This window comes from Corvus moneduloides, chromosome Z (assembly GCF_009650955.1).
Source record: "Corvus moneduloides isolate bCorMon1 chromosome Z, bCorMon1.pri, whole genome shotgun sequence".
In the NCBI taxonomy this organism is placed as follows: Eukaryota; Metazoa; Chordata; class Aves; order Passeriformes; family Corvidae; genus Corvus; species Corvus moneduloides.
This window is the reverse complement of record NC_045511.1, coordinates 32,612,876-32,636,960: the sequence shown is the minus strand read 5'-3', so window position 1 is coordinate 32,636,960 and position 24,085 is coordinate 32,612,876. Positions and strand designations below refer to the sequence as shown.

The 24,085-nt window shown below is 45.7% G+C and overlaps 1 protein-coding gene across 3 annotated transcripts in view; it reads left to right on the top strand.

Annotated features, from left to right (window-relative positions):
- The window catches only part of ABCA1 (ATP binding cassette subfamily A member 1), a 93,314-nt gene that overhangs the window by 57,987 nt on the left and 11,242 nt on the right, over positions 1-24,085 (top strand). For 2 of the 3 annotated variants that reach the window (XM_032095466.1, XM_032095467.1), the window contains exons 9-36: positions 3,794-4,034; positions 4,601-4,740; positions 4,979-5,095; positions 7,375-7,563; positions 8,402-8,607; positions 8,700-8,876; positions 9,486-9,708; positions 10,063-10,284; positions 10,658-10,862; positions 11,391-11,504; positions 11,963-12,134; positions 12,662-12,793; positions 13,316-13,455; positions 14,455-14,592; positions 15,136-15,356; positions 15,783-15,855; positions 16,377-16,579; positions 17,586-17,634; positions 18,320-18,433; positions 18,766-18,917; positions 19,355-19,479; positions 19,845-19,943; positions 21,071-21,260; positions 21,416-21,510; positions 21,892-21,924; positions 22,474-22,579; positions 23,294-23,368; positions 23,772-23,941. In XM_032095466.1, the coding sequence (XP_031951357.1) occupies positions 3,794-4,034; positions 4,601-4,740; positions 4,979-5,095; positions 7,375-7,563; positions 8,402-8,607; positions 8,700-8,876; positions 9,486-9,708; positions 10,063-10,284; positions 10,658-10,862; positions 11,391-11,504; positions 11,963-12,134; positions 12,662-12,793; positions 13,316-13,455; positions 14,455-14,592; positions 15,136-15,356; positions 15,783-15,855; positions 16,377-16,579; positions 17,586-17,634; positions 18,320-18,433; positions 18,766-18,917; positions 19,355-19,479; positions 19,845-19,943; positions 21,071-21,260; positions 21,416-21,510; positions 21,892-21,924; positions 22,474-22,579; positions 23,294-23,368; positions 23,772-23,941 (4,121 nt within the window). The remainder of the gene's footprint in view (positions 1-3,793; positions 4,035-4,600; positions 4,741-4,978; positions 5,096-7,374; positions 7,564-8,401; positions 8,608-8,699; positions 8,877-9,485; positions 9,709-10,062; positions 10,285-10,657; positions 10,863-11,390; positions 11,505-11,962; positions 12,135-12,661; positions 12,794-13,315; positions 13,456-14,454; positions 14,593-15,135; positions 15,357-15,782; positions 15,856-16,376; positions 16,580-17,585; positions 17,635-18,319; positions 18,434-18,765; positions 18,918-19,354; positions 19,480-19,844; positions 19,944-21,070; positions 21,261-21,415; positions 21,511-21,891; positions 21,925-22,473; positions 22,580-23,293; positions 23,369-23,771; positions 23,942-24,085) is intronic. The other variant, XM_032095468.1, reaches the window with a different exon arrangement.

Here is a 24,085-nt window from a genome sequence, read left to right as displayed (position 1 = left end):
GTCCAAATCTGGGAGGTAGTGGGTGGGTGTTGAGCCAGAAACTTATCCTAGTTTTTTTGTCTGGCTCTGACTTTGAAGTGCTGCTATTAGTCAAAAACATTCTCTCCCTAGAGCAGAAATCACAACCATCTAAGCTAAACAGTGCCCCCGCCTCCGTCTAAGCTAAACAATGCCGCCGCCTCCTCCTCCTCCCTTCGCTAGTCTTCAGTCTTTGCATCAGAGCGAGAGCTCCGCGCCCGTGAACGGCAGTAACCTCTGGGAGCATGCACAAGAGCGGGTCACTCCAGGTTAGCGTGCGCCTCACTCCCACGGAGGGGCAGCTGCCGGGAGCCTGCGCCGTGCCAGCCAACAATTCCTGGCACACACCCCTCCCCGAGTGCTACAACCTGCCATGCAGTCCCCTCCACACTGAAATTAAGACGATTCCAGGATCAGCTTCAGTTAGGACCATCGCAGAGCTTTTGTTGCTAGCAGGGAAGCTGCCCTTCAGAGTTTGACTACAGCTGTTTCCTGTTACGTCATTTAAGCTTGCCTTTTTTCTTGTCTGGGATAAAAATAATTGAAACCACGTGATACTGAGTTTGCTGATGTGGCCGAAAACGTCCCAGGGTAACGTGCCTTTTGCTTGGCAGCTGTTTTGGGTAGGACTACCTTTTATTCTGCCCTGCTGTGCAAACAAAGGCAGCTTTTTGCTCTGTGTACAGCATGAGCTGCTCCAGATGGCGTGACCGAAAGTTACTTCTTATTGTCTGTTAGGCGGATTTCTGTGTGAAAAGGAGGGACTTGCTCCCTTGTTTCAAATGGCAGCAGCTAGAGGGGGTGGAGAGAACTATTGTTTGTGCCGTGTCTAGGAGCCTTTCTAGCAGGGAATTTTAATTAGAAAATAGTCTGAACAAAATATTTGTCCCGGAGTATGGGGATTGATGGGATCTGTGTCCTTGGACTCTTAAAATCAACTTTTAGGAGGGCAGATTAAACACCAAGAGCAAGGATGACTATTTAGAAACACTTAGGGAGCCAGGTCTGATGTATGGGAGAAGAAATAGCTTAGTAACCCTTCATGTTTGACATACTTGCTTCCAGAGGTGTAAAAAGATCAGCTGTGCATGTAAGTTGTAAAGTTGCTGGTGCCAAAGATGAAACGAAGTTCCTTGCTCAAGCCGTTTCAAATAATATATAGAAATGTATTTGCCAATGCAATCCTTCTTCAAGATGATTAACACTTCATATGTTCATGGGAATTAGCTGTACTTCCTATTTGAGTACCTTTGCTCATCATGTTAGGGAGTTTATAGTACTTTAGCTAAAGTAGCTGCCTTTTTGCTGAGGAAAAATGAGCTGTTTTACCTAAGATACCAAAAACTCCCCAAGGGATCCCTTTGAATTTCGTACTCAAACTGTCACACCTGAAATGCAGCCTTGGCCATTTAGGTGAGGAATCATCAAATCCAAAAACTACGTGAGCATATGTAACAACCAAAAGCTGTTGTGTGACACTTTTCATTCATGTCCCATGATGCTGGTGTCCTGTATGTCACCCTGAACCTGTGGAGCCAGGTCGAGTGGCACCAGGCTGCAGGCAAAGACAGCAGTGAGTAGCGAGGAAATGAAAGTACACTTGAATCAGTCACTCTGGACATAGGCACTCAGGCTTTTGCTGTTCTCACAGCTGTCTTCCATTATATCAGCGTGCTGTGTGCTTTTAGCATCTGAAAATAGAGGCTCCTTGTGTAGGTGACACATAGTAGCTGTTTTTTAGCATCAAGAATTTTTCTCCAGATGTTGGCACATCTAAAACATGGCAGTGCTACATGCGCAAAGGGATGAGCACAAAGGGTCAGGTTTACCTCCCACTGTAAGGCCAAAGAGTCTTGAGTGTGTTTTCCTTGGGTGAACTTGGATTGAATTGTTCAGCACACTGCTGCTTTCAGCATTGTTGCTGGCTGGCTTTGCCAGCTGTCTTAGACTTAGTTATCTGCATTTTATTTAAACAAAAGTGACAGACTGATACACAGTGAGCAAAAGTGGCAGATGGTCTTTGACTCTGTTATTGTCTCTGAAAACAGGGCAGTTGGACCATAGCATCTGAAGTTGTTTCTGAGATGCAGTTGATGAGAAGTTACAAATAGGTGTCTCAGCAGTTCTGCTTGCCCTGTTTACTGCATGTGCCTGTTCTGGGCAGCACAGTAAGAACATCCAAGTTAATGTCACCTGATATTTCAGCAGCAGTCAGGGGATTGGATAAAATTCAGGAAAACGCTTTAAAAGGGATGGAGAACCAGCTGTAGCATTTTACCATGATACTATATAAAACCCTTTGATACAGAACATAGATCTAGGCTCTCATTCTCTGAAAACGGATAACAGAAGGGGAATAAAGTTCAGAGAAGGCCAGTTAGGACACTTGGAAGTAGAATGACTTTCACAAAAGGAACAAGGGAATAGGCTGAGACTGTTCAGCTTGGAAAAGAGATGAGTTGGGGATATGATGGAGACCTGTAGTGGCACATGAAGAGATAGGGTTTGAATGTTTACTGTCTCTTGCAGTAAAAACAAAAAACAAAGCCACATGACACCAAATGGAGCTAACTGTAGCCAAATTAAGCAGAGAGAAGAGGTTCTTTCCTGTGATGTTGTCTGTTAAATACTTGCGGATGTTCTAAATTCTAGGAGTTTACCATGGAAGAAATTAGTGGAGGATTAGGAAATAGTAGTTTTCTGAGCTGAAAATAAATAGAAACTGGAAGGTTACTTAGAGGAAGTATCCTAGATTCTTGCCTTTATCTTATTTTTTCATAATATCCACTTATTGTTGCCATCAAAGAGGTGATGTTCCGACATCTCCAGACAGGAGTCTGAGAGCAACACTCCAGTGCAGCATGAAATCAGTTCTCATGCAGGTGGGTTGCTTTTCTTCTTGTGGTGAGCTTGGCCATGCCCGAGTATGGCAGCATTAATACAGTGAGTGTCTCAGGCTGAAGGCAGGGTGCTTTTGTTCATGACACATTGCAGGCATATTGTCTGGCTTATGGCACTCAAAGGTGTCTGGAGGTACTAATGGTTCTGGCTGGTTGCATGCTGTCACCTCAGGCCTGGTGTCAGGTCAGCTGGGCAGGAGAAGGCTCCTTGCTGTGACTGGCTGTGTGCATTATGCTGTGATTCAGGCTCCTGGCTGCAGCAGGGCTTGTTTTCAAGGATTTTCTGGGAATGCTGTTCACAACGGGGCAAGGAGTTTCTGGGGCAGGGATAAGCCATGCCAGTCTGGGAGGTCAAACTGGCTGCCTGGTGTAAATCAGTGGAGGCTTGGTGGAATTGTGCCAGGTGACACTGCTGTGGCCTGTAGCTCATCCCATGAGTTTGTGATCCATGAGCTGCAGTCACTTGGTGGTGTTCCTTTAATTCCTGTTTTGACTCAGTGTACCCCACCCCACCTGTCCTTGTGAGGGTACTCCACTGGAATGTAAGCCATTGTGCAACCAGGAGGAGAAGCAGCTTCCATGTTGGAGGGCAGGGAGGCCAGGAACCACCCACAGCACTGGACAAGAAAGCTCAAGAGTAAAGAACTTGGCAAGGATACAGTCCAAGTACTTGTACAGAAGAGACTTCTTCTACAATCTCCCACTGTGTTGGTGGGGAAATGTTTTCCCTGGTTCTTACCCTTGATGTTGTGTTCAAGGGGATTCTCATCTGTTTAGAAATCTGTTCTGTGATTTGAAGGCGCATGGAAAGAACTCCTTTTATTAATGCTGTTTGATAACTTGCTTCCATTCTTTTCTCTGCCCTTCCTAAACAGCTGCTGAGCATGAAGAGCTGGAGTGACATGAGGCAAGAGGTGATGTTCCTGACCAATGTGAATGCCTCAAACTCCTCTACGCAGATCTATCAGGCTGTGTCACGCATCGTGTGCGGCCATCCTGAGGGTGGAGGGCTCAAAATTAAATCCCTCAACTGGTATGAGGATAACAATTACAAAGCACTGTTTGGAGGCAACAGCACTGAAGATGATGTGATTAACTTCTATGATAACTCCACAAGTAAGTGTAACAGTGGCATGGTCTGATGTCCTATCTACTTCAAGATTGTCATCACTAGTGTTTTCCAAACTTCCGGAGATGAAAGCGTGTGGTCGTGAGGAACATGTTCACTGCTGTTTCAGAAAGGCATGCACATATTGTCCTGCATGTGCCCTTAAGACCAGTAAGTTATCAACTTGCAGAGTCTCCCAAGGACCGTCTGTAGAGTCCACAGAAAGCTGTGCAGTGGACCTACTTCAGTGGGAGAGGGAGCACAGTCAATGTGGAGCCTCTGGAAATCTGACGTTTTCTGGACAAATTTTGTTTGTGCCATGCATCAGGGTTGTGGGAGCGTTGCAGGACCAGTAGTGTGGCTCTTAGTGTTGGAAGCTACCTGGTCTCTCCGTGTTCACTGGGCAGACTGTGCAGCCTTGGGCTAAAAGGGGCTATTTGTGGAGCTTTGCAGTAAAGGAGGGGTTTTGTGTCTGAAAAATGCTTTGCTTTCAGCTTTGATGGTTCTTGAAGCTCTATGCCTTCTGCACTTGTCACTGTGCTGTTCAGCTACTCACTTTTGTGCTCTTCCTCAGCACCCTACTGCAATGAGATAATGAAGAACCTGGAATCCAGCCCGCTTTCCAGGATTATCTGGAGGGCTTTGAAACCCTTGCTGATTGGGAAGATCTTGTACACTCCAGATACGCCAGCTGTAAGGAAGGTCATGTCTGAGGTAACTCTAGCCCTGTCCTCTGATATGTAGCATGAACTATGTCCTCTGGCTGTGCAGCTGATCCTCGCTAGTTAAATTGGACCCAAACACAAGCCTAGAAAGGATTGCCTGCAAAAGCACAGCCTCCCTAGTCTCTCACCTCCCATGCGCTTACTGTTAAAGGCTCAGTGCACCCTTTCAGCCCATTATGGGTCTCTGCCAGCTTTTGGAAATAACCTTCCTCTCCTTTTTGTGACAGGTGAACAGGACATTCCAGGAGCTGGGTGTGTTTCGTGACCTCGGGGGAATGTGGGAGGAGATAAGCCCAAAGATTTGGACATTTATGGAAAGTAGTCAGGAAATGGATCTCATTCGGGTCAGTATGGTGTCCTTGCCAGAACCACCACTGTTGTTTTTTGCAATAAGTGATGAAATATTTGTTTTAGATGGTGCTTCATGGTGCTTCAGTGCTGAATTGGGCAGATAAATATTATGGATGGGACCCCTTCTTGAAAGAGGCTTTGATTGTACAGATCTTGCATTATGCTTGTCATTCCTTCCTTCATGGAACAATCCCCTGCAAACAGGAGCAGTGCACATGTAACACTCGTTTCTAATCTGCCTCTGTTGGAAAATGTACTGTTTTGTCCGCAGTGTTGCCCTAATGTGTTATGAGAGAATCACCATGGTTCCTCAGGTGCAGCTCTGAGGGGTGGATCTTTGGACCCTGTCTGATGTCTTTGGAAGCACTGTGATGTAAAACTGGGATCGAGAAACAGAGGGACGACTGTAGAGTAGTTTTTCCAGCTGTCTTTGCAACGCAGCTGGTTGGGTATCATAGTGCACCTTCTTGTGTATAGTGACCTCCCCAGGTCTTATAAACCTTAAAATTAATTCATTTTTTACCCCGCTGTAATGGGGGTAAATGCTCTGTAATGCTCTGCTGAATAATCTGTGACCTGCCCTGTTGTACTTCTCCATTAACATGACATACTGGAGTGCCAGAGACAGTTGAACAGACTGTTGCAAAGTTCAGCAGAAAGGAAGGTCCAGAGCATTGATTTGCAGTGATGTCCTCTGAAAAGTGAATGTTGATCCTATTTTTTTTTTTTTTTTAAATTTTAGTGAGCCTTGGGCTTTTCTGGTTTTATATTTTATGTTGCCTGTTAACACTATTGCCTCTGGTAGTTAATTATTGATCTTCCCAGCAATCTGGTCTTCTCTGTACCAATGTAGTAACGGGGTCCCTTTGTTGTCACCTGTTGACGTTCACACAAATAGGAGTCCTTCATTGTCAGTGCCTTGGCAGCTCCCAGAGAGCATCCCATTCAGTTGCCATGCTGCTGGGTTGACAGCCAACACCTCTCAACTTTCTGGGTTGTACAGTCTGTTTGGCATATTTCTTCCTGCTGAAGGAGAGGAAAGTGCTTTGCTTGCCCATCCCTGCCACTTCTAGCTTGATGCTAATGTGCCTGTGAACTTCAGGAAGGGTGACATGTGTCCCTGGGGTTAAGGAGCTTTAATGATGGAACTGAATAAGATGAGGTTGAGCTATTTCCCTGCAGGCATGATGTCCTTTCTGCTGGGGATGGTGGCAGAAGTTAACCTTGAAGACCAAATGAGAAGAGAGCACAGCACATCCAATTCTTGTTTGCTTGGATTTCCTTTTTGTATGTTTTCCTTTGATAGCTTGGTCTGTTCTGTTTTTCCAGTTTACTAAACTGTTCTTATAACTGAGTGACACACTACTTTCTGGTTTGCTGGTAACAGCAGAGTATGGGGAAGCTCTTTACCTCTCTTTAATTTTTGTTGTGGCAAAAAATCCATTTCCTGTTCTTAATCAGAAAGATTTTTGCAGTTTTCTCTCTTGTGCATGTTTTTCTTTTTATCTCCCTGACTTCAGTTCACCTATATCCTTTACAATTACTGCTCCCTTCTGCCTGGCCTTATATTGTCTGCCCAGTTGACTGGTTTCTGCTTCAGTGATGGGTGCTTCTGCCTGGCACTGAACCTGTGCTAGGCATTCTGCGTACAATAGCCTGTCCTCAGAAAGCTAGCAGTTAATCCGGATGAAGAAAGCACTGTCCCTGACAGGAGGACAAAGGCAGGACATTGTGGCCGTATAGGGCTGCTTCAGCCAACTCTGGTGGCACAAAAGCAAAATATGAGAATCCCCTGGCCTCTGGTCAGCACAGTGACCGTTGAGCCTTCGGCCATGCCTCAATCCCTCTCCATCCCAGCTGGGAGCGGAGATTTGTCTGGGAGAAGTGAGGAGATCTTGGCAACCAGCATTAGCCAAATGCATTTCTGCTGAGCAAGCATCTCCCTCTTCCCTGGTTTTCGTGTGTGGGGGGGTGCAGAGCTGTGCATGGCTCTCTGCTGCCCTCTCCTTGGGAGAGGGGTGGCAGGACATGGAGGCAGACAGCCTGCAAAGCACACCGATATGGTTTAGCTATACCGAGGGAGGCATATCCTTCTCAACGGGAAGGTGAGAGGAAGGACCCCACTGCGGTGATCCTCTCAGTATTTCAGAGGGCCTCTCCCTGCACCTTTTTAACAGGTGTTTTCCCTGGTAGTGCTTGTTTTCGTTATGAGAGAGGAGATCTAACATTAATTCTCACAACTATTTCTCCTTTGAAAACAAAATATCTGCAGACGTTGCTGAAAGGCAAAGCCCTCTGGGACCTGCATTTGCCAGCTTCCAACTGGACAGTGGAAGATGTTGCTCGTTTCCTGTCAAACAATCCAGAGGACTTTGAGACAGAAAATGGCTCTCTGTATACCTGGGTGGATGCCTTCAATGAGACAGACCGGGCTATCCAGACCATCTCCCGCTTCATGGAGGTGAGATCCTGTTAGTGTGGGCAAGGAGCTGGGGGAGGGCAGCAACTTGGTCTCCACTCATGCAGTTTGTTGTTCTGGAAAGGGAAGATAGATGTTCCTCTGTCCATTTTCTGGACACAACCAGCCATTAGTAGGGCTGAGTAGCATGTGAGAAAACTATCATTTATTCAGATGCCTGAGTATAGATATCAGAACCTAACTGTAGGCCTTGTTTTTGAAGTTTTTGCTTTTGTCACTGTGTGTGGTTTCCTGCCCTGCAGTTACTGGGTGACTGACAGCTGCTGCTGTTTCCAGCAGTGTAGCAGCTCATACTTCAGTCTGGGGTTTAGCTGGGGACTGTGGTGAAGCTGCTTTAAACTGAGGGAACAAAATTAGTTTTTAATTGTTGCCTCATCATATTGGGAGGTAAGTGCAAAGAGAAACAAGCCATGGCCTGTTAAGGGCCTGGTCCAAAGCCTTCAGATCTCTCTACTGATGTTTAGAGGCTTTTAATCAGACTTGGTTTATTGGTAACAGAAGTAAGACTATATATGGAAATTGATACTTGGATAAGATCCCGTAGGCACTACCTAACCTCTTGCACAGAAAATCCCTTTGCTGGGGTATTTCTCAGTGATATATATTTGACTGGTAGGTGACTGTCAAGCAGTCAGCAATGACAGCTCTTGCAGCTTGCTGGGCTACAGCAAACCATTGCAAGATAGTCGGATGCAGTTGTCTTTTTCTTGGGCATGGCATTACCACTGGAGAGTTCTTTTCCTCTACCCCACGTCTAAACAAAGTACATTATGCTTTGGCAGTGTATCCCATAAATGCTTCCAATTGTGTCCCTGTCTAGTGTGTCAACTTGGACAAACTGGAGCCTGTGCCCACAGAAGTCCAGCTCATAAACAAGTCCTTGGAGCTTCTGGATGAAAGGAGGTTCTGGGCCGGCATAGTCTTCACTGAAATAGCTCCTGACAGCACAGACCTTCCTCAGCATGTGAAATACAAGATACGCATGGACATTGATAATGTGGAGAGGACCAACAAGATCAAGGATGGGTGAGCCCTGACATCCTGCCTTATGAACAAATTCTTCCAAAGGATGTGGTGAGGAGGATTTCTAATGGAAAGGTCTTATTCCCTTGGTGCAGGTACTGGGATCCTGGTCCCCGTGCTGACCCCTTTGAGGACATGCGCTATGTCTGGGGAGGCTTTGTCTACCTGCAGGATGTGGTAGAACAGGCCATCATCAGAGTTCAGACAGGCACGGAGAAGAAGACAGGAGTTTACGTGCAGCAGATGCCCTACCCATGTTACGTGGATGACGTGTATGTATGCAGGCTGCTTCAAAAGCTCCCAGGAGGAGGAGCTTGGGAGGCATGGGCTTTTGTCACTCCTCAGACATGGTTTATGTTCCTGTTATCAGTGAGGAGGCAATCTCCATAGTGTTCCTAATCCCTGGAACTAGGGCACCCACATGGAGGATTTAGAATACATGATGCCCTGCAGAGTCCTGCCCAGGAGAGGGACTGTCAGTAATAGACTTGAACATACAAAGTACCTTTCTGAGGTGTGACTATATGCCCACACCTGATGCAAGCAAAAATAGCACTGGGGAAGAAAGCAGACAGATAAGCACAGGAGAAGGGGAAGAGAGCAATTGAGAGCAATCTCCAGGCAAGGCAGCTCTTTGCATCCACTCTTCTACTGAGTGACAATTGCAGCTCCAGCTCTCATTCCTAACTGGTGATGTACTCTAAACCCATCCGCCTCACCTCATGGTGAGACACGGATCTTGTGTCAGGCTTTGCACATCAGTTGCTTTGTGCAGTGAAGGCTTAGCTGTCACCATGCTCTGACAGCCCTTGAAGTGGTACCTGGAGTTGCAGTGAAGTTTCTCACTCAGTTCTTCTGGCCCCTTCCCTTCATTTTCTCAGATTTCTGCGTGTCATGAGCCGCTCCATGCCTCTCTTCATGACTCTAGCTTGGATCTACTCAGTGGCTGTGATAATTAAGGGCATTGTGTATGAGAAGGAAGCCCGCCTGAAAGAAACAATGAGGATTATGGGACTTGACAATGGCATCCTTTGGTTAAGTTGGTTCATTAGTAGCCTTGTCCCTCTCCTGATGAGTGCAGGATTGCTGGTGCTGATCCTGAAGGTGAGTAGCCTGGTTTGGCCTGTGGCAGCAGACTCTAGAGTCTTTAGAGCCTGCTAAGCAGTGGTCTGCACTGACACACTGGGGAGGAGTTTGTGGGTGTGTGTTGACCAGTCACTTTTTGGGAACAGGATTTTGAAACAACAGGACTATGTGGCTGAAAACAACAGGAGGCAATGTTGTAGATTCAGTTTTCTTGAAAAGAAGCCTCTAGTACTGCCTCACTTCTGGGAAGGCTGTTGTGCAAATTGCAGGAAGCTCCACTTCCCCTGAGCAGCAGCTCTGCAGAGCTGGCTGTAACAGAGGTACCTTGAAGAGCCCTTTCAAAGCCTGATGCACTTGTTGTTCTCCTGCCAGATGGGGAATCTGCTGCCCTACAGCGACCCTAGTGTGGTGTTCATTTTCCTCTCAATCTTCGGTGTTGTGACCATCCTCCAGTGCTTCCTCATCAGCACTGTGTTCTCCAGGGCCAACCTGGCAGCTGCCTGTGGGGGCATTGTCTACTTCACGCTGTACCTACCTTATGTGCTGTGTGTTGCCTGGCAGGACCATATCAGCTTCTCACTCAAGATTTTTGCGGTGAGTCTTGATAAAACTCTTCTGGGCACTGGGTCTCCACCGCTATGGCACTCAGCAGCTCTCTAGCTGGACGCTTTCTTACCTGTCTGGAGAGGGTGACTGTTAGCAACCTGTTCCCTTGCAGGAAAATCCAAAGAATAAGGGAAAGGAAACAGGGAAACTTACAATTCTGGATGGAGGCGCAGCAGAGATTTCAGGCATTATTGAATCCTAGACCAAATCTGCCACTCCATACCTCTAAATACAATGATGGTCCTTGGAACTTTGACTTTTCATATGGACAATGTCCCTTAGCTTTGTGCTACAACTGAGATGACTAGTTGGAGAGTAGATGTAAAAACACTCAGTGCATGTTCATGCCTTCCATTTTCAGAGCCTGCTGTCTCCAGTAGCCTTCGGTTTCGGTTGCGAGTACTTCGCACTGTTCGAGGAGCAGGGAGTTGGTGTTCAGTGGGACAACTTCTTTGAGAGCCCATTGGAAGAAGATGGCTTTAGCATCACCACATCAGCTGTCATGATGCTGTTTGATACTTTTCTGTATGGAGTCATGACCTGGTACATTGAATCTGTCTTCCCAGGTGAGGTCTGCTTCTGAGGAATAATCATGTCTTAAGGCTTTTTAATAAATCCTTTCACTCTTCTCACTTGCGAAGGTGCAAATTTGGCCCATTTCCAAGTAGTGATGTAGAAAGGTCATGGAACAAAACCAGCATCAGAGCAAGGTTGTTGCTTGCTGATAGCAGTGAGTGTTGCCCAGCACAGAAGCATGACCCCATGGTGGCCATAGCTGATCTGGCCCCAGAAGCTTTGCTGTACTTCACTTGTTCCCTCCTCAAAAGTTCACAGACTGTGCTGCAAGGGAGGGGTTAAGAGTATCAGTACCTCGTGTGCTGCTTAGCACCTTCCAGCAGAGGGTTTTTAACCCTAAAGTGAAGTTAGATGTCTCTTACCCAGAGTCTGTCAGTGTCTTCATACAGAAAGATTTCTTCTTAGTCTTGCCTCACCTGGAGGCTTACTGGGGGTGGAGTACTTCCCTTCTTGTCCTGAAAGCTAAAAGACGAAAAGGGACAGATGCAGTCAGGCTCATGTAATGCTTTTCTTTTTAGGCCAGTATGGGATTCCCAGACCCTGGTACTTTCCTTTTACAAAGTCCTATTGGTTTGGGGAGGAACCACAGGACAGGCAGCATCCCCATCCTGACCAGAAGGGGTCTTCAGAAGGTAAGTGCTGGACACAGAGCCTTTCTGAAGTGAAGTGTTAAGGTCTTTCTTCTTCTGAAATGAGAGTCTAAGGACAGCATGAGCAGGACTGGCATGGATAGGTGAAATTGGTCATCCTTTTGTTATCACGGTTTGGATATGCTGATCAGGTGGGTATATCCAGATGAACTCAAGGTACTTTGCCCACCTGAGCGCAGCTGGGCTCATGGAGTTGAGAATCCCTTGTATTTTTGCTGAGCCTGGTAACACTGGAGATCTCCAGCTCCCAGATGAGCCCAGGAGAGAGAAAATAGCTAAATGACAATTTCTGTGAAAGATTCCTGTCTCTGAGGAAGAAACATGGTCAGTTCTTCATATAGCTCATTTCTCCACTGGCCTGGGGGAATGTGGTGTCTGTTAAAACTCCATGCAATTTCTGTTAAAACCTGTCATATCTCTGTTTTCCTGCTTTCTTCCAGTCTGCAAGGAAGAAGAGCCGGTGCATCTGAGTCTTGGTGTTTCCATCCAGAACCTGGTCAAAGTTTACCGTGATGGGAAGAAGGTTGCTGTAGATGGTCTCACACTTAACTTCTATGAAGGACAAATCACCTCCTTTCTGGGACATAATGGAGCAGGGAAAACCACTACCATGTAAGAACAAAATAATGATTTAAGACAGTGGGAAGTGACTGAATACTGCAACTCCTATCCATAGAGGTAGCTGTAGGACTGCAGTGTGCAACCTGGTGCAGACTAGAGTGCCTCTGCTGATTTAGTCTAGTTGTGCTGCTGCCTCACAGACAGAGGGGACTGGAACTGAAGGGAGTTCAGGTTAAGGCTGGGTCAAATGAATCTGTAGGCGGTGTTTTGGAGTAATGCCATTTGTGATTCTGACTTACCAGTGAAAGAAAGCAAGTGGGTACTGAAAGAACAAGAGGCTTTTAGAGGAAAAAAATCTTTCCTTCAAGCAGCCATGTGGGTGTTCTTCGATCACCGCTGGAGCTGGTTTGTGTTTTCGTTTTTTTTAATTCCATTAGTGAGATGTTTCTCAGGCTACTTTCTTGATACGGGATTTCCCCAGGGTTTCCACCTACTCTTAATTCAGCCATCCTGGCATGCACAGCAGCTGTTTCCTAGTGGTGGAACCTACCTGCTTACCTATTCTGTTTTTCTTCCAGGTCGATTTTGACTGGCTTGTTCCCCCCGACTTCGGGTACAGCCTTCATCCTGGGCAAAGATATCCGCTCTGAGCTGAGCACCATCAGGCAGAACCTGGGAGTATGTCCACAACACAATGTGCTGTTTGACTTGTGAGTATCATGTGGGAGACACAGGACTGGTGCTATCTCACAGATGTTTGGGTTCTCTAGGATATAGCAGTGGGCTTTTGGCTTTGACAGTCCTTTTTTTTGTGTGTGTGTGGTGTGAGACAGTGGGGTGGTGTGGGATTGGTGCAGGAACATTTTGTTTATTAGCACATTCCTAAGTGCCCGGGGAATGATCAGCAAGAGCCTATACTTTAGTCTTTCATGTCTGTTAATAATCTACTCCACTTAGCTAGGTCAAGTGTTTCTTCAGTGCCTAGTGATTTGGGTTGTTTGTGGTACTGTCAAGCACCCTTAAAGAAGGATTATTTACATGGGTGCTGATTAGAGCCACACCCTGAAGTCAGGCCCAAGCTGAGCGCACCCAGTCTGTAGCTCCTTCCTGAAACCTCAGCCTTAAAATATGTTTTTCTGAGCAAACAGAAATGCCTGCAGTAGTGCTAATATAAGAGACGAATCCCGGCATGGTGCGTTCAACTGTGCCCTGAGGCTGCATTTGTTCCCTAGGCTGACTGTAGAGGAGCACATCTGGTTCTATGCTCGGCTCAAAGGGCTGCCAGAAAAGAAGGTGAAAGAGGAGATGGAGCAGATGGCAACAGATGTTGGTTTGCCTCACAAACTGAAAGCTAGGACAAGCAGACTCTCAGGTAGGTTCAGATCTTTTATGTTTCTCAGCCTCAGAAACACTCCATTGGCTTTTGCCAAGGCTGCATTAGGGATCTGGATGGGATCCTGCAATTATATATAGACTACTATGTTATTAAGCATTTAAGGAAGTCAGTTAGTTATTAAGTACCTAATCAGTATATCATAGTAAACGTCACAATCTTGCACTATCACAAGCTATCTAATGGCCATAACAAGTCACTCACTTTCTCTGAGTATTTTGTATTTGTTTCCATCATGACGTAGTTCAGCTGCATTTACTGTGTGTTCTCCAAAGCTACTAATATATTTCAGGTTTATGAGTTTAGGTGAGAGTGACTTGGACCTTGCTGTTTGTGAACCATACATGCATTCCTTATGCTGACTTCTGCCCCTTCAGTTGGTGACCTGGAGTGTCCTCCTTTTTCAGGAGGGGCAGAATTCCTGTATCAGTCTGTACCAGATACTTGAGGGACTGAGATGCCTTTGTCTTACTCAAGTATCAGTACAGACTGCACATTTGACTTTAGGGAGGAAGAGCAGACGACCACGGTTGGCTTTAGTATTGAGGAGTGCAATATAATTCCTTGCTCTTGCCTCTGGAACACTTCCAGAGGGAAGAAAGGGGAGTGTCATGGCAACTTATTTCTGCAGGTCAAGCTCTGGAGACCTGTGTTCCAGATCCGCAAATATGGTTAGGCCTCCAAGCTGGTGGCTTGCTACCCCTGGTGCTGAGATAATATAATTCACTTAAGGGAGGGCATGCAAGGTGTGGTTCCCTGCAGTAGGAGACGACTCAGACTCCATTGAGGAAAGCCTATCCAGATGAATTATCCATTGTCCAAAAAGTGGTGGGACCCTGAAGGCCTGAAACAGCAGCAGTACTTGTTCTCCTCAGTCTGCTTTCTTTCAGAGAGCTCATTATCCACCATTCTGCAAGTATTGCTATTCCACTTGTCTCTGCATCAGCCTGAACACCTCTTTCTTCTTGTGCCTGACAGGTGGCATGCAGAGGAAGCTCTCTGTTGCCTTAGCATTTGTCGGTGGCTCCAAGGTTGTCATTCTGGATGAGCCTACAGCTGGGGTAGATCCTTATTCTCGCAGAGGGATATGGGAACTGCTTCTGAAGTATCGGCAAGGTATGTGGTCTTTTTCTCCACTCTTAATGCATGTATTGTGGAAGGCAAAAGAAAATCAATCTGATTCATGACTGTTCTCAAAATAGCAATGTGTCTTTGTAAATCTATCGTTGCCTGCACCAAGTAATGAACAAAGACAGTGCAGGACAAGGATGCTCAGATCTCTCATCTGTATTCCTTTCTCCTCCTGTTCATGTCAGAATTCATGAACGAACTTTGTTACTGGGTTATGAGGGCAGCTGAAGTCAGAAAATCACCCTTGGTGTTCAGCAGTGTCCTGTTCTGCTCCATGCAACCAACCTCGCAGACATGAAATTAAACCTGCATTTGCTGAGCACAACAAGAGCCAGCAGACAGTGGGAGGAATAAACCCCTGATAGCAGTTGTGAATCTTCTCCATACTCCTAGTCTTGTTAAAAGGAGCCAAACTTGCAGCATCACCCTTCCATCCAACTTCATGGCAAGATCCAGATAATTGTGGTTTTAGCATGGGAACACACGTTTGTTTGACTTACCAGCAATGTCTTCCTTGCTCTCTTCCAGGTCGCACTATCATTCTCTCCACACACCACATGGATGAGGCAGACATTCTGGGGGACCGGATTGCCATCATTTCTCATGGCAAGCTCTGCTGTGTTGGCTCTTCTCTCTTCCTGAAGAACCAGCTGGGAACAGGCTATTATTTGACCCTGGTCAAAAAGGATGTGGATTCCTCTCTAAGCTCCTGCCGAAACAGCAGCAGCACAGTTTCCTATCTGAAAAAGGTACAGCTGGCCTTTTCTGCTCGTGTTTATTCTTTCTTCATGAAATCTTAGGCTTTTTGGAAGCAGCAGCTTTTACGTGGTAGAATGTCTCAAAGGAAAATCCCTTGTTCTTTGAAAGAAGTGTTACTTGTTTGGTGGGTACTGTGCCAGACCATGTCTGGTTAAACTATTGCATGGGACATACATCTCCATTATAGTTTTTTTGTCCCAGTGGTCCAAAGCTAATCAGAGAAACACAAAATAGGTGAAGTACACTTTTGTAACACTCACTTCTATATCCGTGACCCCTTACTTCTATTTCAGCCCTTTGCAGTGCTGTGTCACCATTTGCAGCTTCTGATTGGACTTATTTAGAGTGTAGCATCTGGTGGGGCCCATTTTGAATAAACAGCAGGAAATAATGCTTGTCTTCTCTTTTGTGACCAGGATGACAGTGTCTCTCAGAGCAGCTCTGATGCTGGCCTTGGCAGTGACCATGAAAGTGACACACTGACAATAGGTGAGGCTTGACAAAGAATTTAAGATTGAATCCCGGTTGACATTGCTTTGTAGTTCACCTTAGACAGCTGCCTTAGCCTTGTTGCCGCTATGTAGCTACAGTCTTGGACAATTACTAACTTCACAGCAATGGTATTTTAAAATCAGTAGATATTGGAATGCTTTTCTTGAGTAAGCCGTTTTGAATTCGAGCTGTCCTGAGAATTAGTAAGTAGAGATTATGTAGTTGCTTGGCCTGTTAGTCATATGTAATGCTGGTGAACGCTACATCAATGCTTTGCAGATCTTCCAGTTGCATGTCAAAACTCTCTCAGGTTCTGCACAAAAAAAATATAGCCAGGCTTGAGTCCAGGCTTTTATTAAGTTAAAAAGAAATTAGACTTTTTCATGGAAATGAGCTTCTTTCCAGAGATGTCCCATTTGTCCTCCTTTTCTTCTGGCAAGATTTTTCAGGCTGAGCCTTTTTTCCACATAATGAGCAGTAACCAGAACAAAACTATCTTCTACATTTGGTTTTTCTAGATGTCTCTGCAATTTCAAATCTCATTACAAAGCATGTTCCTGAGGCAAGACTAGTAGAGGACATAGGCCATGAATTAACCTATGTCTTGCCATACAAAGCTGCTAAAGAGGGAGCTTTTGTAGAGCTGTTCCATGAAATTGATGACCGTCTCTCCGATCTTGGCATTTCCAGCTATGGCATCTCCGAAACTACTCTGGAGGAGGTTAGTGAGCTGGTGATTCTTTTGTCTTAAACTAGGTGAAATAAATCATGGCAGAATTAAGAACGAGATGAAGCCTTATCGCTTCCTGTAAAAATTTATGGAACAGGCAGCTTTGCATTCCTCTCCAAAATGGATTGTCTTCTGCCCTGTGTAAGTGTGTGCTCATAGAGGGGTGCATTAAAAACTGAAATGTGGTACAGACAAGCACGGACAGGTCCTGTGTACTCAGTTGCACTTTGCTGAGATGTCATGTGTAGGTTGGCCCCTGATTTGGCTTCTGCTCTCTGTTATTTTTAGGGATGCTTCGTGTTGCACTTAACTGAAAACATACATTTCTGTACTGGACACCATAGGTTACATAAAAAATTTAGACATATGTCCTTGTCAGGGACGTTCTTGTGGTTCCAGGGTTTGTTCCATGTGACTGTGTTCCAGCTGCCAAGTCTCCCTTTTTTATCATGGAAGTATCATGCGCTTTATCTCTATGTGGAATGTCTTTATTTGTTTATTTTTGAAGGATGACAAGGGAAACTGAAACAGTGGTGTTGTCATTTACTGACATTGCCCTCCAGGTCCTTCACAGCTGTGAAGACCTTGGTTATTATCTGCAATTTGAAAATGGGTTATTTCTAGTTTAGGAGAGCCCATGGGTCAAGCTCCATGAAGGTGCCTATTCAAGCAAGAGTTAGCACTGTTAGACATGGGGAAATAAGAGACTCTCCATGTTTGGTTACTAGGTCTGTTTCTGAGACATGGGAAAGAGCTCATGTTTGAGGTGCTCTAAGAACTGACACTGGAAAGGGGCAACAGCTGGTAACAGGCTGGCTCCTGGAAACTGGAGAGTGGCCACAAAGTCTGTATCTCCATCATGCAGATGATGAGCTCAATATCCTCTGTTCTCTTGTTGCACCTGTCAGTCTTCTGTTCTCTTGCGGCATTTTCTGAAGCAGTACCCACAATATCTCTCCTCTTTCGATTTTCATGGACACTTATCATTCCTTTTCAGATCTTCCTGAAAGTGGCTGATGATAGCGGTGTGGATGCAGAAACCTCAGGTGGGTATAGTTGTCCCCTACAGAAGTGACACATGCCAAGGTGTGACAGACACTGTTTGAGGCTGAATTGAAGCTCTTCTATCATAGTATTTTGAATGACCTGAAGTAGCTGGGTTTAATGCATGCTTTTTAGTGTATTTAATGCATGCTTTTATGTGCTGTACACATCAATTGACTCAGTGGTAGTGTGTTTATTTTGTAATAGTGAAGAGTTTCTAGTGTTTGAGTATATTGCAAATTACTTGATTGACACTGTTGTCTGCTCTGAAGAGCTCCTGACGCATCAGACCACAGGAGGGTCTAAATTACTTTCTGAGAGAGGATCACTGCACTAAGTGCTCATAACAGCAAATTACACTTGTCATATGGCTACATATGACCCTTCATATCTCAAGTGAGAGTTTTCTTAAAATGAGAGAAGCCTGCTGTTCCCCTGGGGGAAAAAAAGGTGTCATGTGCACTACAAGTTTCTGGGACATCACACAAAGTATGGTGCAGAAAACATGAAGCACTGCAGAATGACTGTCTTGGTTTTGCTTTTAGCTGCACTGAAGTCACTCCAGGTCAGCTCTTCAGTTTGCAAATGGAAGATATGTAAAATGAAAATGCTATTGCTTTGGTTTTTCTGGGACTAACTGGAGATTAACTGAAGCAGTTCAGATAACCTTAACTGCATTATTTTCAGATGGGACGTTGCCAGCCAGAAGGAACAGACGTGTGTTTGGAGACAGACAGAGCTGCCTTCGTCCATTTACAGAAGACGATGCATTTGATCCTAATGACTCAGACATAGATCCAGGTATTGTTCAAACCTGTTTTCTTCTTGTTGATGCTCTTTCATATTTTAAGTACTGCGTATCTGAAGGTTGAGAGTGCCAGAGGATTGGTGACGTATTTGCCTTTAGGAATAGTGAACAGTGCAGGATGCACAGCCTGCTCAATTCTCCCATTCAAGGCTTGGAGATAAGGGAGAAAATACATTCATGTACATTTCTGTTGTTATTGCTGCTTGCTGTGCTTTTTTTTTTTTTTTTTTTGATGAGTAAGAGTGGCTACTCCAGCCATCACCTTGTGTCTTCAGCACAGAGAACATCTCTGAACTTTTGAATGAGGGTCATTTCTTCTTGCTAGCAGAATCCAGAGAGACAGACCTTCTCAGTGGCATGGATGGGAAAGGCTCCTACCAGATGAAGGGCTGGAAGCTCACCCAGCAGCAGTTCGTGGCTCTGTTGTGGAAGAGGATGCTCATTGCCAAGAGAAGCCGGAAGGGCTTCTTTGCCCAGGTGAGAGCATCCAACATGAGCAGAGTCCCTCAGCAGGGACAGCTCAGTATTGTAGTCTGAGTTGATGGTGGGCTGAAAACCTCAAGGGAATGCAGATAACCAAAATTAGCCTTCACTACACATGTAGGCAGAAGGAGGCCTGTGCAAGTGAAAGGAGTTGCATGATAAACCAGGTGGTTACAGTATTCTTGCACAGCAGAATGTAATTTTGCCCTTGAGAACAGCATTTTCAGGCTAAATCCTCTGCATCTGAAGTGAATTCCCTGATTGAATCCCAAGATAGATCTTGGTGTCTAGCACTGTTTTGGTGTAAACAGCAGAGTTATTCCTGGGAAACTTTGGAAAATTTTTGATCCAATAAGTGATTCACATGTAACTCCTGATGCCTCTGGAAACACTTGCTTTAAAAAGGACTTGCTCTTTTCTTGCAATTTCAGATTGTGCTTCCAGCTGTCTTTGTGTGTATTGCTCTCATGTTCAGCTTGATTGTTCCTCCTTTTGGGAAGTATCCCAGCCTGGAATTACAACCCTGGATGTATGATGAGCAGTACACTTTCGTTAGGTATGTTTTGTGTGGCCTATAATTTCTCCTTCTTGCAAACTTGAGTTACTGAGTTCCTTAACAGGTTGGTTTGAGTTTTGTGCTTATCTTAGAAGCATGTTTTAAAAGAGAGTCCAGGTGTTTTCTTCTTTGACCTTTAAATGCCAGCTCTAAGTACAGGCAAGGCCATATCCATTTCTGAATGGTGCTATGACTCTCTTAATTCCATGTACAAAGATCAGGAATGTGTGTGTGCTCTTAGGCCAAGCATTCTTCAAGGGAAAATCCCCCCCATATCCTTTCACTGTGCACTTGGCCTTACTCTGTTGCTGCTTTTTCTGTGTGCTTGTTATCACACTGATAGTGTTTTTCTGCTGTTCCCATAGCAACGATGCTCCAGAAGATGCAGGCACTCACAAGCTGTTGGACGCCCTTCTTGATAAGCCTGGGTTTGGGACACGCTGTATGCAGGGACATTCCATCCCGTAAGTAGAACTCTGGTCTGGGAACAGGAAGTGGATTCCTGGTGGTTCTAGCTGGCTTTAGGAAATGATAGTAATGCATGGCCAGAGAAAGATTAAGCTAAAAGAGATGTAATTACGTTCAGTTTTTCTGCTCAGACCCTTTTTAAACGTTGCCAGTCCTCAGTCTGGTGAGGGAGTGAGGTTTGAGTGCACATCCTTGCTGATGGGGATGGAAAGGAGAGAGCAAATGACTCAAATTATTGTTTGGTCCTGAACATGGTAAAAGACCTATTGATGTTGCTGTATGTTGTTGACTGTAGCTATTCCCACTCCATAATTCTTTGTTTCCAGCTGCATTAGAAACCTAAGTTAGCACCCCACAAACACCAGCAGAAGGAGTGGAGAGCCAGACAGCATTTGTGTTGTTTCCTAGCTCTGCCACCTGGCTTGGTGCATGGCCTTGGGCAAGTCACTGAAGATCTAGTCTGTGAGTGCAGAAGAGGTATACACTCCAAGAGTCCAGGATGGTGTGTCCAGAAGAACTGCAGCTCATGTTCACAGGATGATGGGGAGGGAGGCAAGGTGTCTGATACACTGGCCATTGTGGAAAGTAATCTGCATCTTTCAGAACAGGCATGAAAGCCGAGTTATTCAACCAATGGGCCATGGGGAAAAAGCTGCCCACTGCTGCCTTGGGGAAGAGCAGTGTTTTGGTGCCCCACAGGCATCATAGAATATCTCAAGTTGGAAGAGACCCATGAGAATCACAGAGTCCATCTATCTGCTTCTCGCAGGACTACTTGAAACAAAACCATGTGACTAAGACCATTCTCCAGATGCTCCCTGAACTCTGGACACTGTGCCCGCTGGGACTGGCTGTAACAAAGCATTTAACTACAATGCAAAGAGAGGAGTGTCTGGCACTACTCAGTGTTGGCCAGCCTCAGTTTCTTTGGAAGTGGGGTCTGTTAAAAGCTGCAGAGTCTGATCTGTTGCTCTGAGCTGTTTGTTTCGGTGAGGTCAAGCTCCTTTGAGCAACACACTTCTTCTTCAGGGGACTGTGGAGTTTGATCTTTAAATGCCTTGTAAGCAAAGACCATCATATTTGTCTTAAAAACTACTTTTGTCTTGCCTCTTTTCAAACACAGAGACACTCCTTGTACTGTGGGGCAGAAGGAATGGACCACTGCTTCAGTCCCAGAGTCAGTCCTGGACACCTTCTTGAAAGGCAACTGGAGCATGGAGAACCCTTCCCCATCTTGCGAGTGCAGCAGTGAGAAGATCAAGAAGATGCTGCCTGTGTGCCCCCCTGGTGCAGGCGGGCTGCCACCCCCACAGGTAGGAGGGAGCTCAGTGGGACTGCAGTGAGGAATGCTCATGAGGAGCAGAGTGGCTAGGTGTGATTCTTGCATGCAGCATTGCACAAGATTTATTTCACTCAGCATCTGTGTTTTCTGATGAGCATGTATCTGTGTTTTCACTGGTGACACCAGCGTGAGCAAGACACAGCTGACATCCTCCAGAATCTGACAGGCCGCAATATATCAGACTACCTAGTGAAGACCTACGCACAGATCATTGGGAAAAGGTAGCTGTTGAACACTCTCTCTTCTCTCTCCACCAAATGCTGCTTGCTCTGTGGGGGATGCACAGATCAGGGGAATAAGCCTGAGCAGCCCAAACTCTTCAGTAGTGTGCCAAATCCACTCAGGTCCTCAGATAGCCCTGATCCTCATCTCAAGTGATGCTTCTGCTTTGTTAGTGATGCTGTGTCCTGACCCTCACAGGCAGATTATGGGGAAAGTCTGGGCACCAACCCTAGGGATTACACTGAAGAGGAATGGTGGGACCAGTATCAGATGTGAGAGGCCATTGCAGTCTTTTCCCTGGCCATGTGCCTGCAGCTTTGTTAGGTCTGTCTCTCCTTTGGTTCCATGTATTACCCATCAATTCTTCTTTCTCTCTGCAGCTTAAAGAATAAAGTCTGGGTGAATGAGTTCAGGTGAGTTACTGCCTTTTCTTTAGCTTGTATGTGTCCACTAAACCTTGAGCACAGTATTAAGCGGGACACATCTACCCTGCTTTGCAGTTTGTGTTATATGACTCTTAACTGCCAGATGTTGTGAGGAAGATGTTTAAGGATAAACTGGGATGACCCTAGAGCATTGGACAGCATGTCTGCTTTATGCAGAGAGCAGTCTTGAAGATTTGCATGACCAGTGTGCTGGTACTCTATCCTGGGAGGTGCTGTTCTTCCAAGCAAGGGCAGCAGGGAGATGTCCTGCTTTGTCTTCAGCAGAGAATAGCTGCCTTTATTAAATGGACAGCATGCTGAGGAATTGTGATACTTAACTCCAGAAACAAAGAGTAGAAGACTTCATGGCTAAGCAACCATGTAGGAAAATAAAAGTCATCCCTTCATGTAAGAGTGGAGACAGTAGCCTTGGGTGTATGCAGGAAGAGGAGACATATGGACAGGGATGAGGAGTGGCATTTTCTGGAGATGAGTGAATAGTCATGTGTTAGCATCACTTTCTATCTGAACTTTCAGGTATGGTGGCTTTTCCTTGGGAGCCAGCAGTTCCCTCGTGCTTCCTCCAAGCCATGAAGTCACTGATGCCATTAAGCAGGTGAAGAAAATCTTGGAGCTGGCACAGGTGAGCAGTTGTCCCCCATAAGCCCAGGACGCATTAATACTGAGTCTTGTTACTTGGGAGATGACTTGGAAGCCATAAAATGAAGACCATGTGTGTGTTAGCTGTGTCCAGTGACTTCTCCCCACTACATCTGAGCTGGGATCTCCCAGGCTGCTGTCTGGGAGTAGCAGAAGGCTTGAAGACATGCTCAGCTGAAGCTTACCCAGGCCATGTTGCTGGTGTGGATTCTGCCCAGCACTAGTTGCAAGCTGGTGGGGATTGCAGACATCTGAATGTTTTGTTCCAGGACAGGGTGGGTTGTCTTGGGGAATTAACAAGTGGTTACTGCCATCTTCAAAACCTCAGTTGAACCTTCCTGTACTGAGTCTGCTTTGGCTCAGAAGAGAATTTTTGCCACTGTTTTCATCTGAGACTGCCAGCCTGTGGGCCGCAATATCTCTGAAGATTGCGTGCAACTTTGGTTAATACATTTTGCTGAGAAAAAAGTAGGTGTAAGACTGACCTCTCTTACTGGTGAGACTACAGAAAGGAAAGGGTGGAGGGAGGATGCAGTTATTCAGCCTTCCTACCACCTCCACTTTGGTGGGTAGAGGCTGTTGAATTGGAAGAAAAATGTCAGAGCTGTGAAAAACATTGTGTAGTCTCTGCTAGACCCCAGGGCATGAATTAAGGTATTCTTAGAGGGGAAGTTAACTGTCTCCTTGCTGTTTGCAGGGGAGTTCTGGAGATCGATTTCTCAACAGCTTATCAAGTTTCATGAAGGGCCTGGATACAAAGAATAACGTGAAGGTAAATTAAGAAATCCTTACTTCTGTGCCTGCTATTTGAAGCTCTGGTGACTGGGAGTCACAGCAGTTTGTCTTGGAAAACTGTGTAGACCAGAATTCTCTGAATTTACTAGTGAAGTAAATGTAGCTTGTAGTTTTCTGTGGGTTTTCTCAAAATCTGTTTCTCCTGTGGAGTCTGGACCTAAGTGCCAAAAGGAGTTCAGTGCTGGATCAGTGGTAGCTTCCAGCAGCCTCTTGTGCTTATTGATTAAACTGTGTGTTCTGCCCCTCAGCGAGTTAGCTGGAAGGATGTGGAAAGAAATTATGTGCCCTCAATAGAGGAAGGGGTGTTCTGCAGGGCTTAGGAAGCTTTTGGGTAGCTGATGTACCTGGTGCCTTTCTGATGCTGATGCGGTGTCTTGTAGGTGTGGTTTAACAACAAGGGCTGGCATGCCATTGCATCCTTCGTGAATGTGATCAACAATGCCATCCTTCGGGCCAGCCTCCAGCAGGGTGAAAACCCCAGTGCTTATGGGATCACTGCCTTCAATCACCCACTCAACCTCACCAAGCAGCAGCTCTCTGAAGTAGCCCTGTAAGTTGTGACATGAATATGGAGGGTTTGGGCTCATTGCTGATGACAGGAAACAGGTTATATGGGAGGTTTTGGCCTCACTGGTGGACAGTCGGTGGCCTCTGCCATTTAGGCGCTAACGTGCAGGCCTTATTTTCTCTAGCC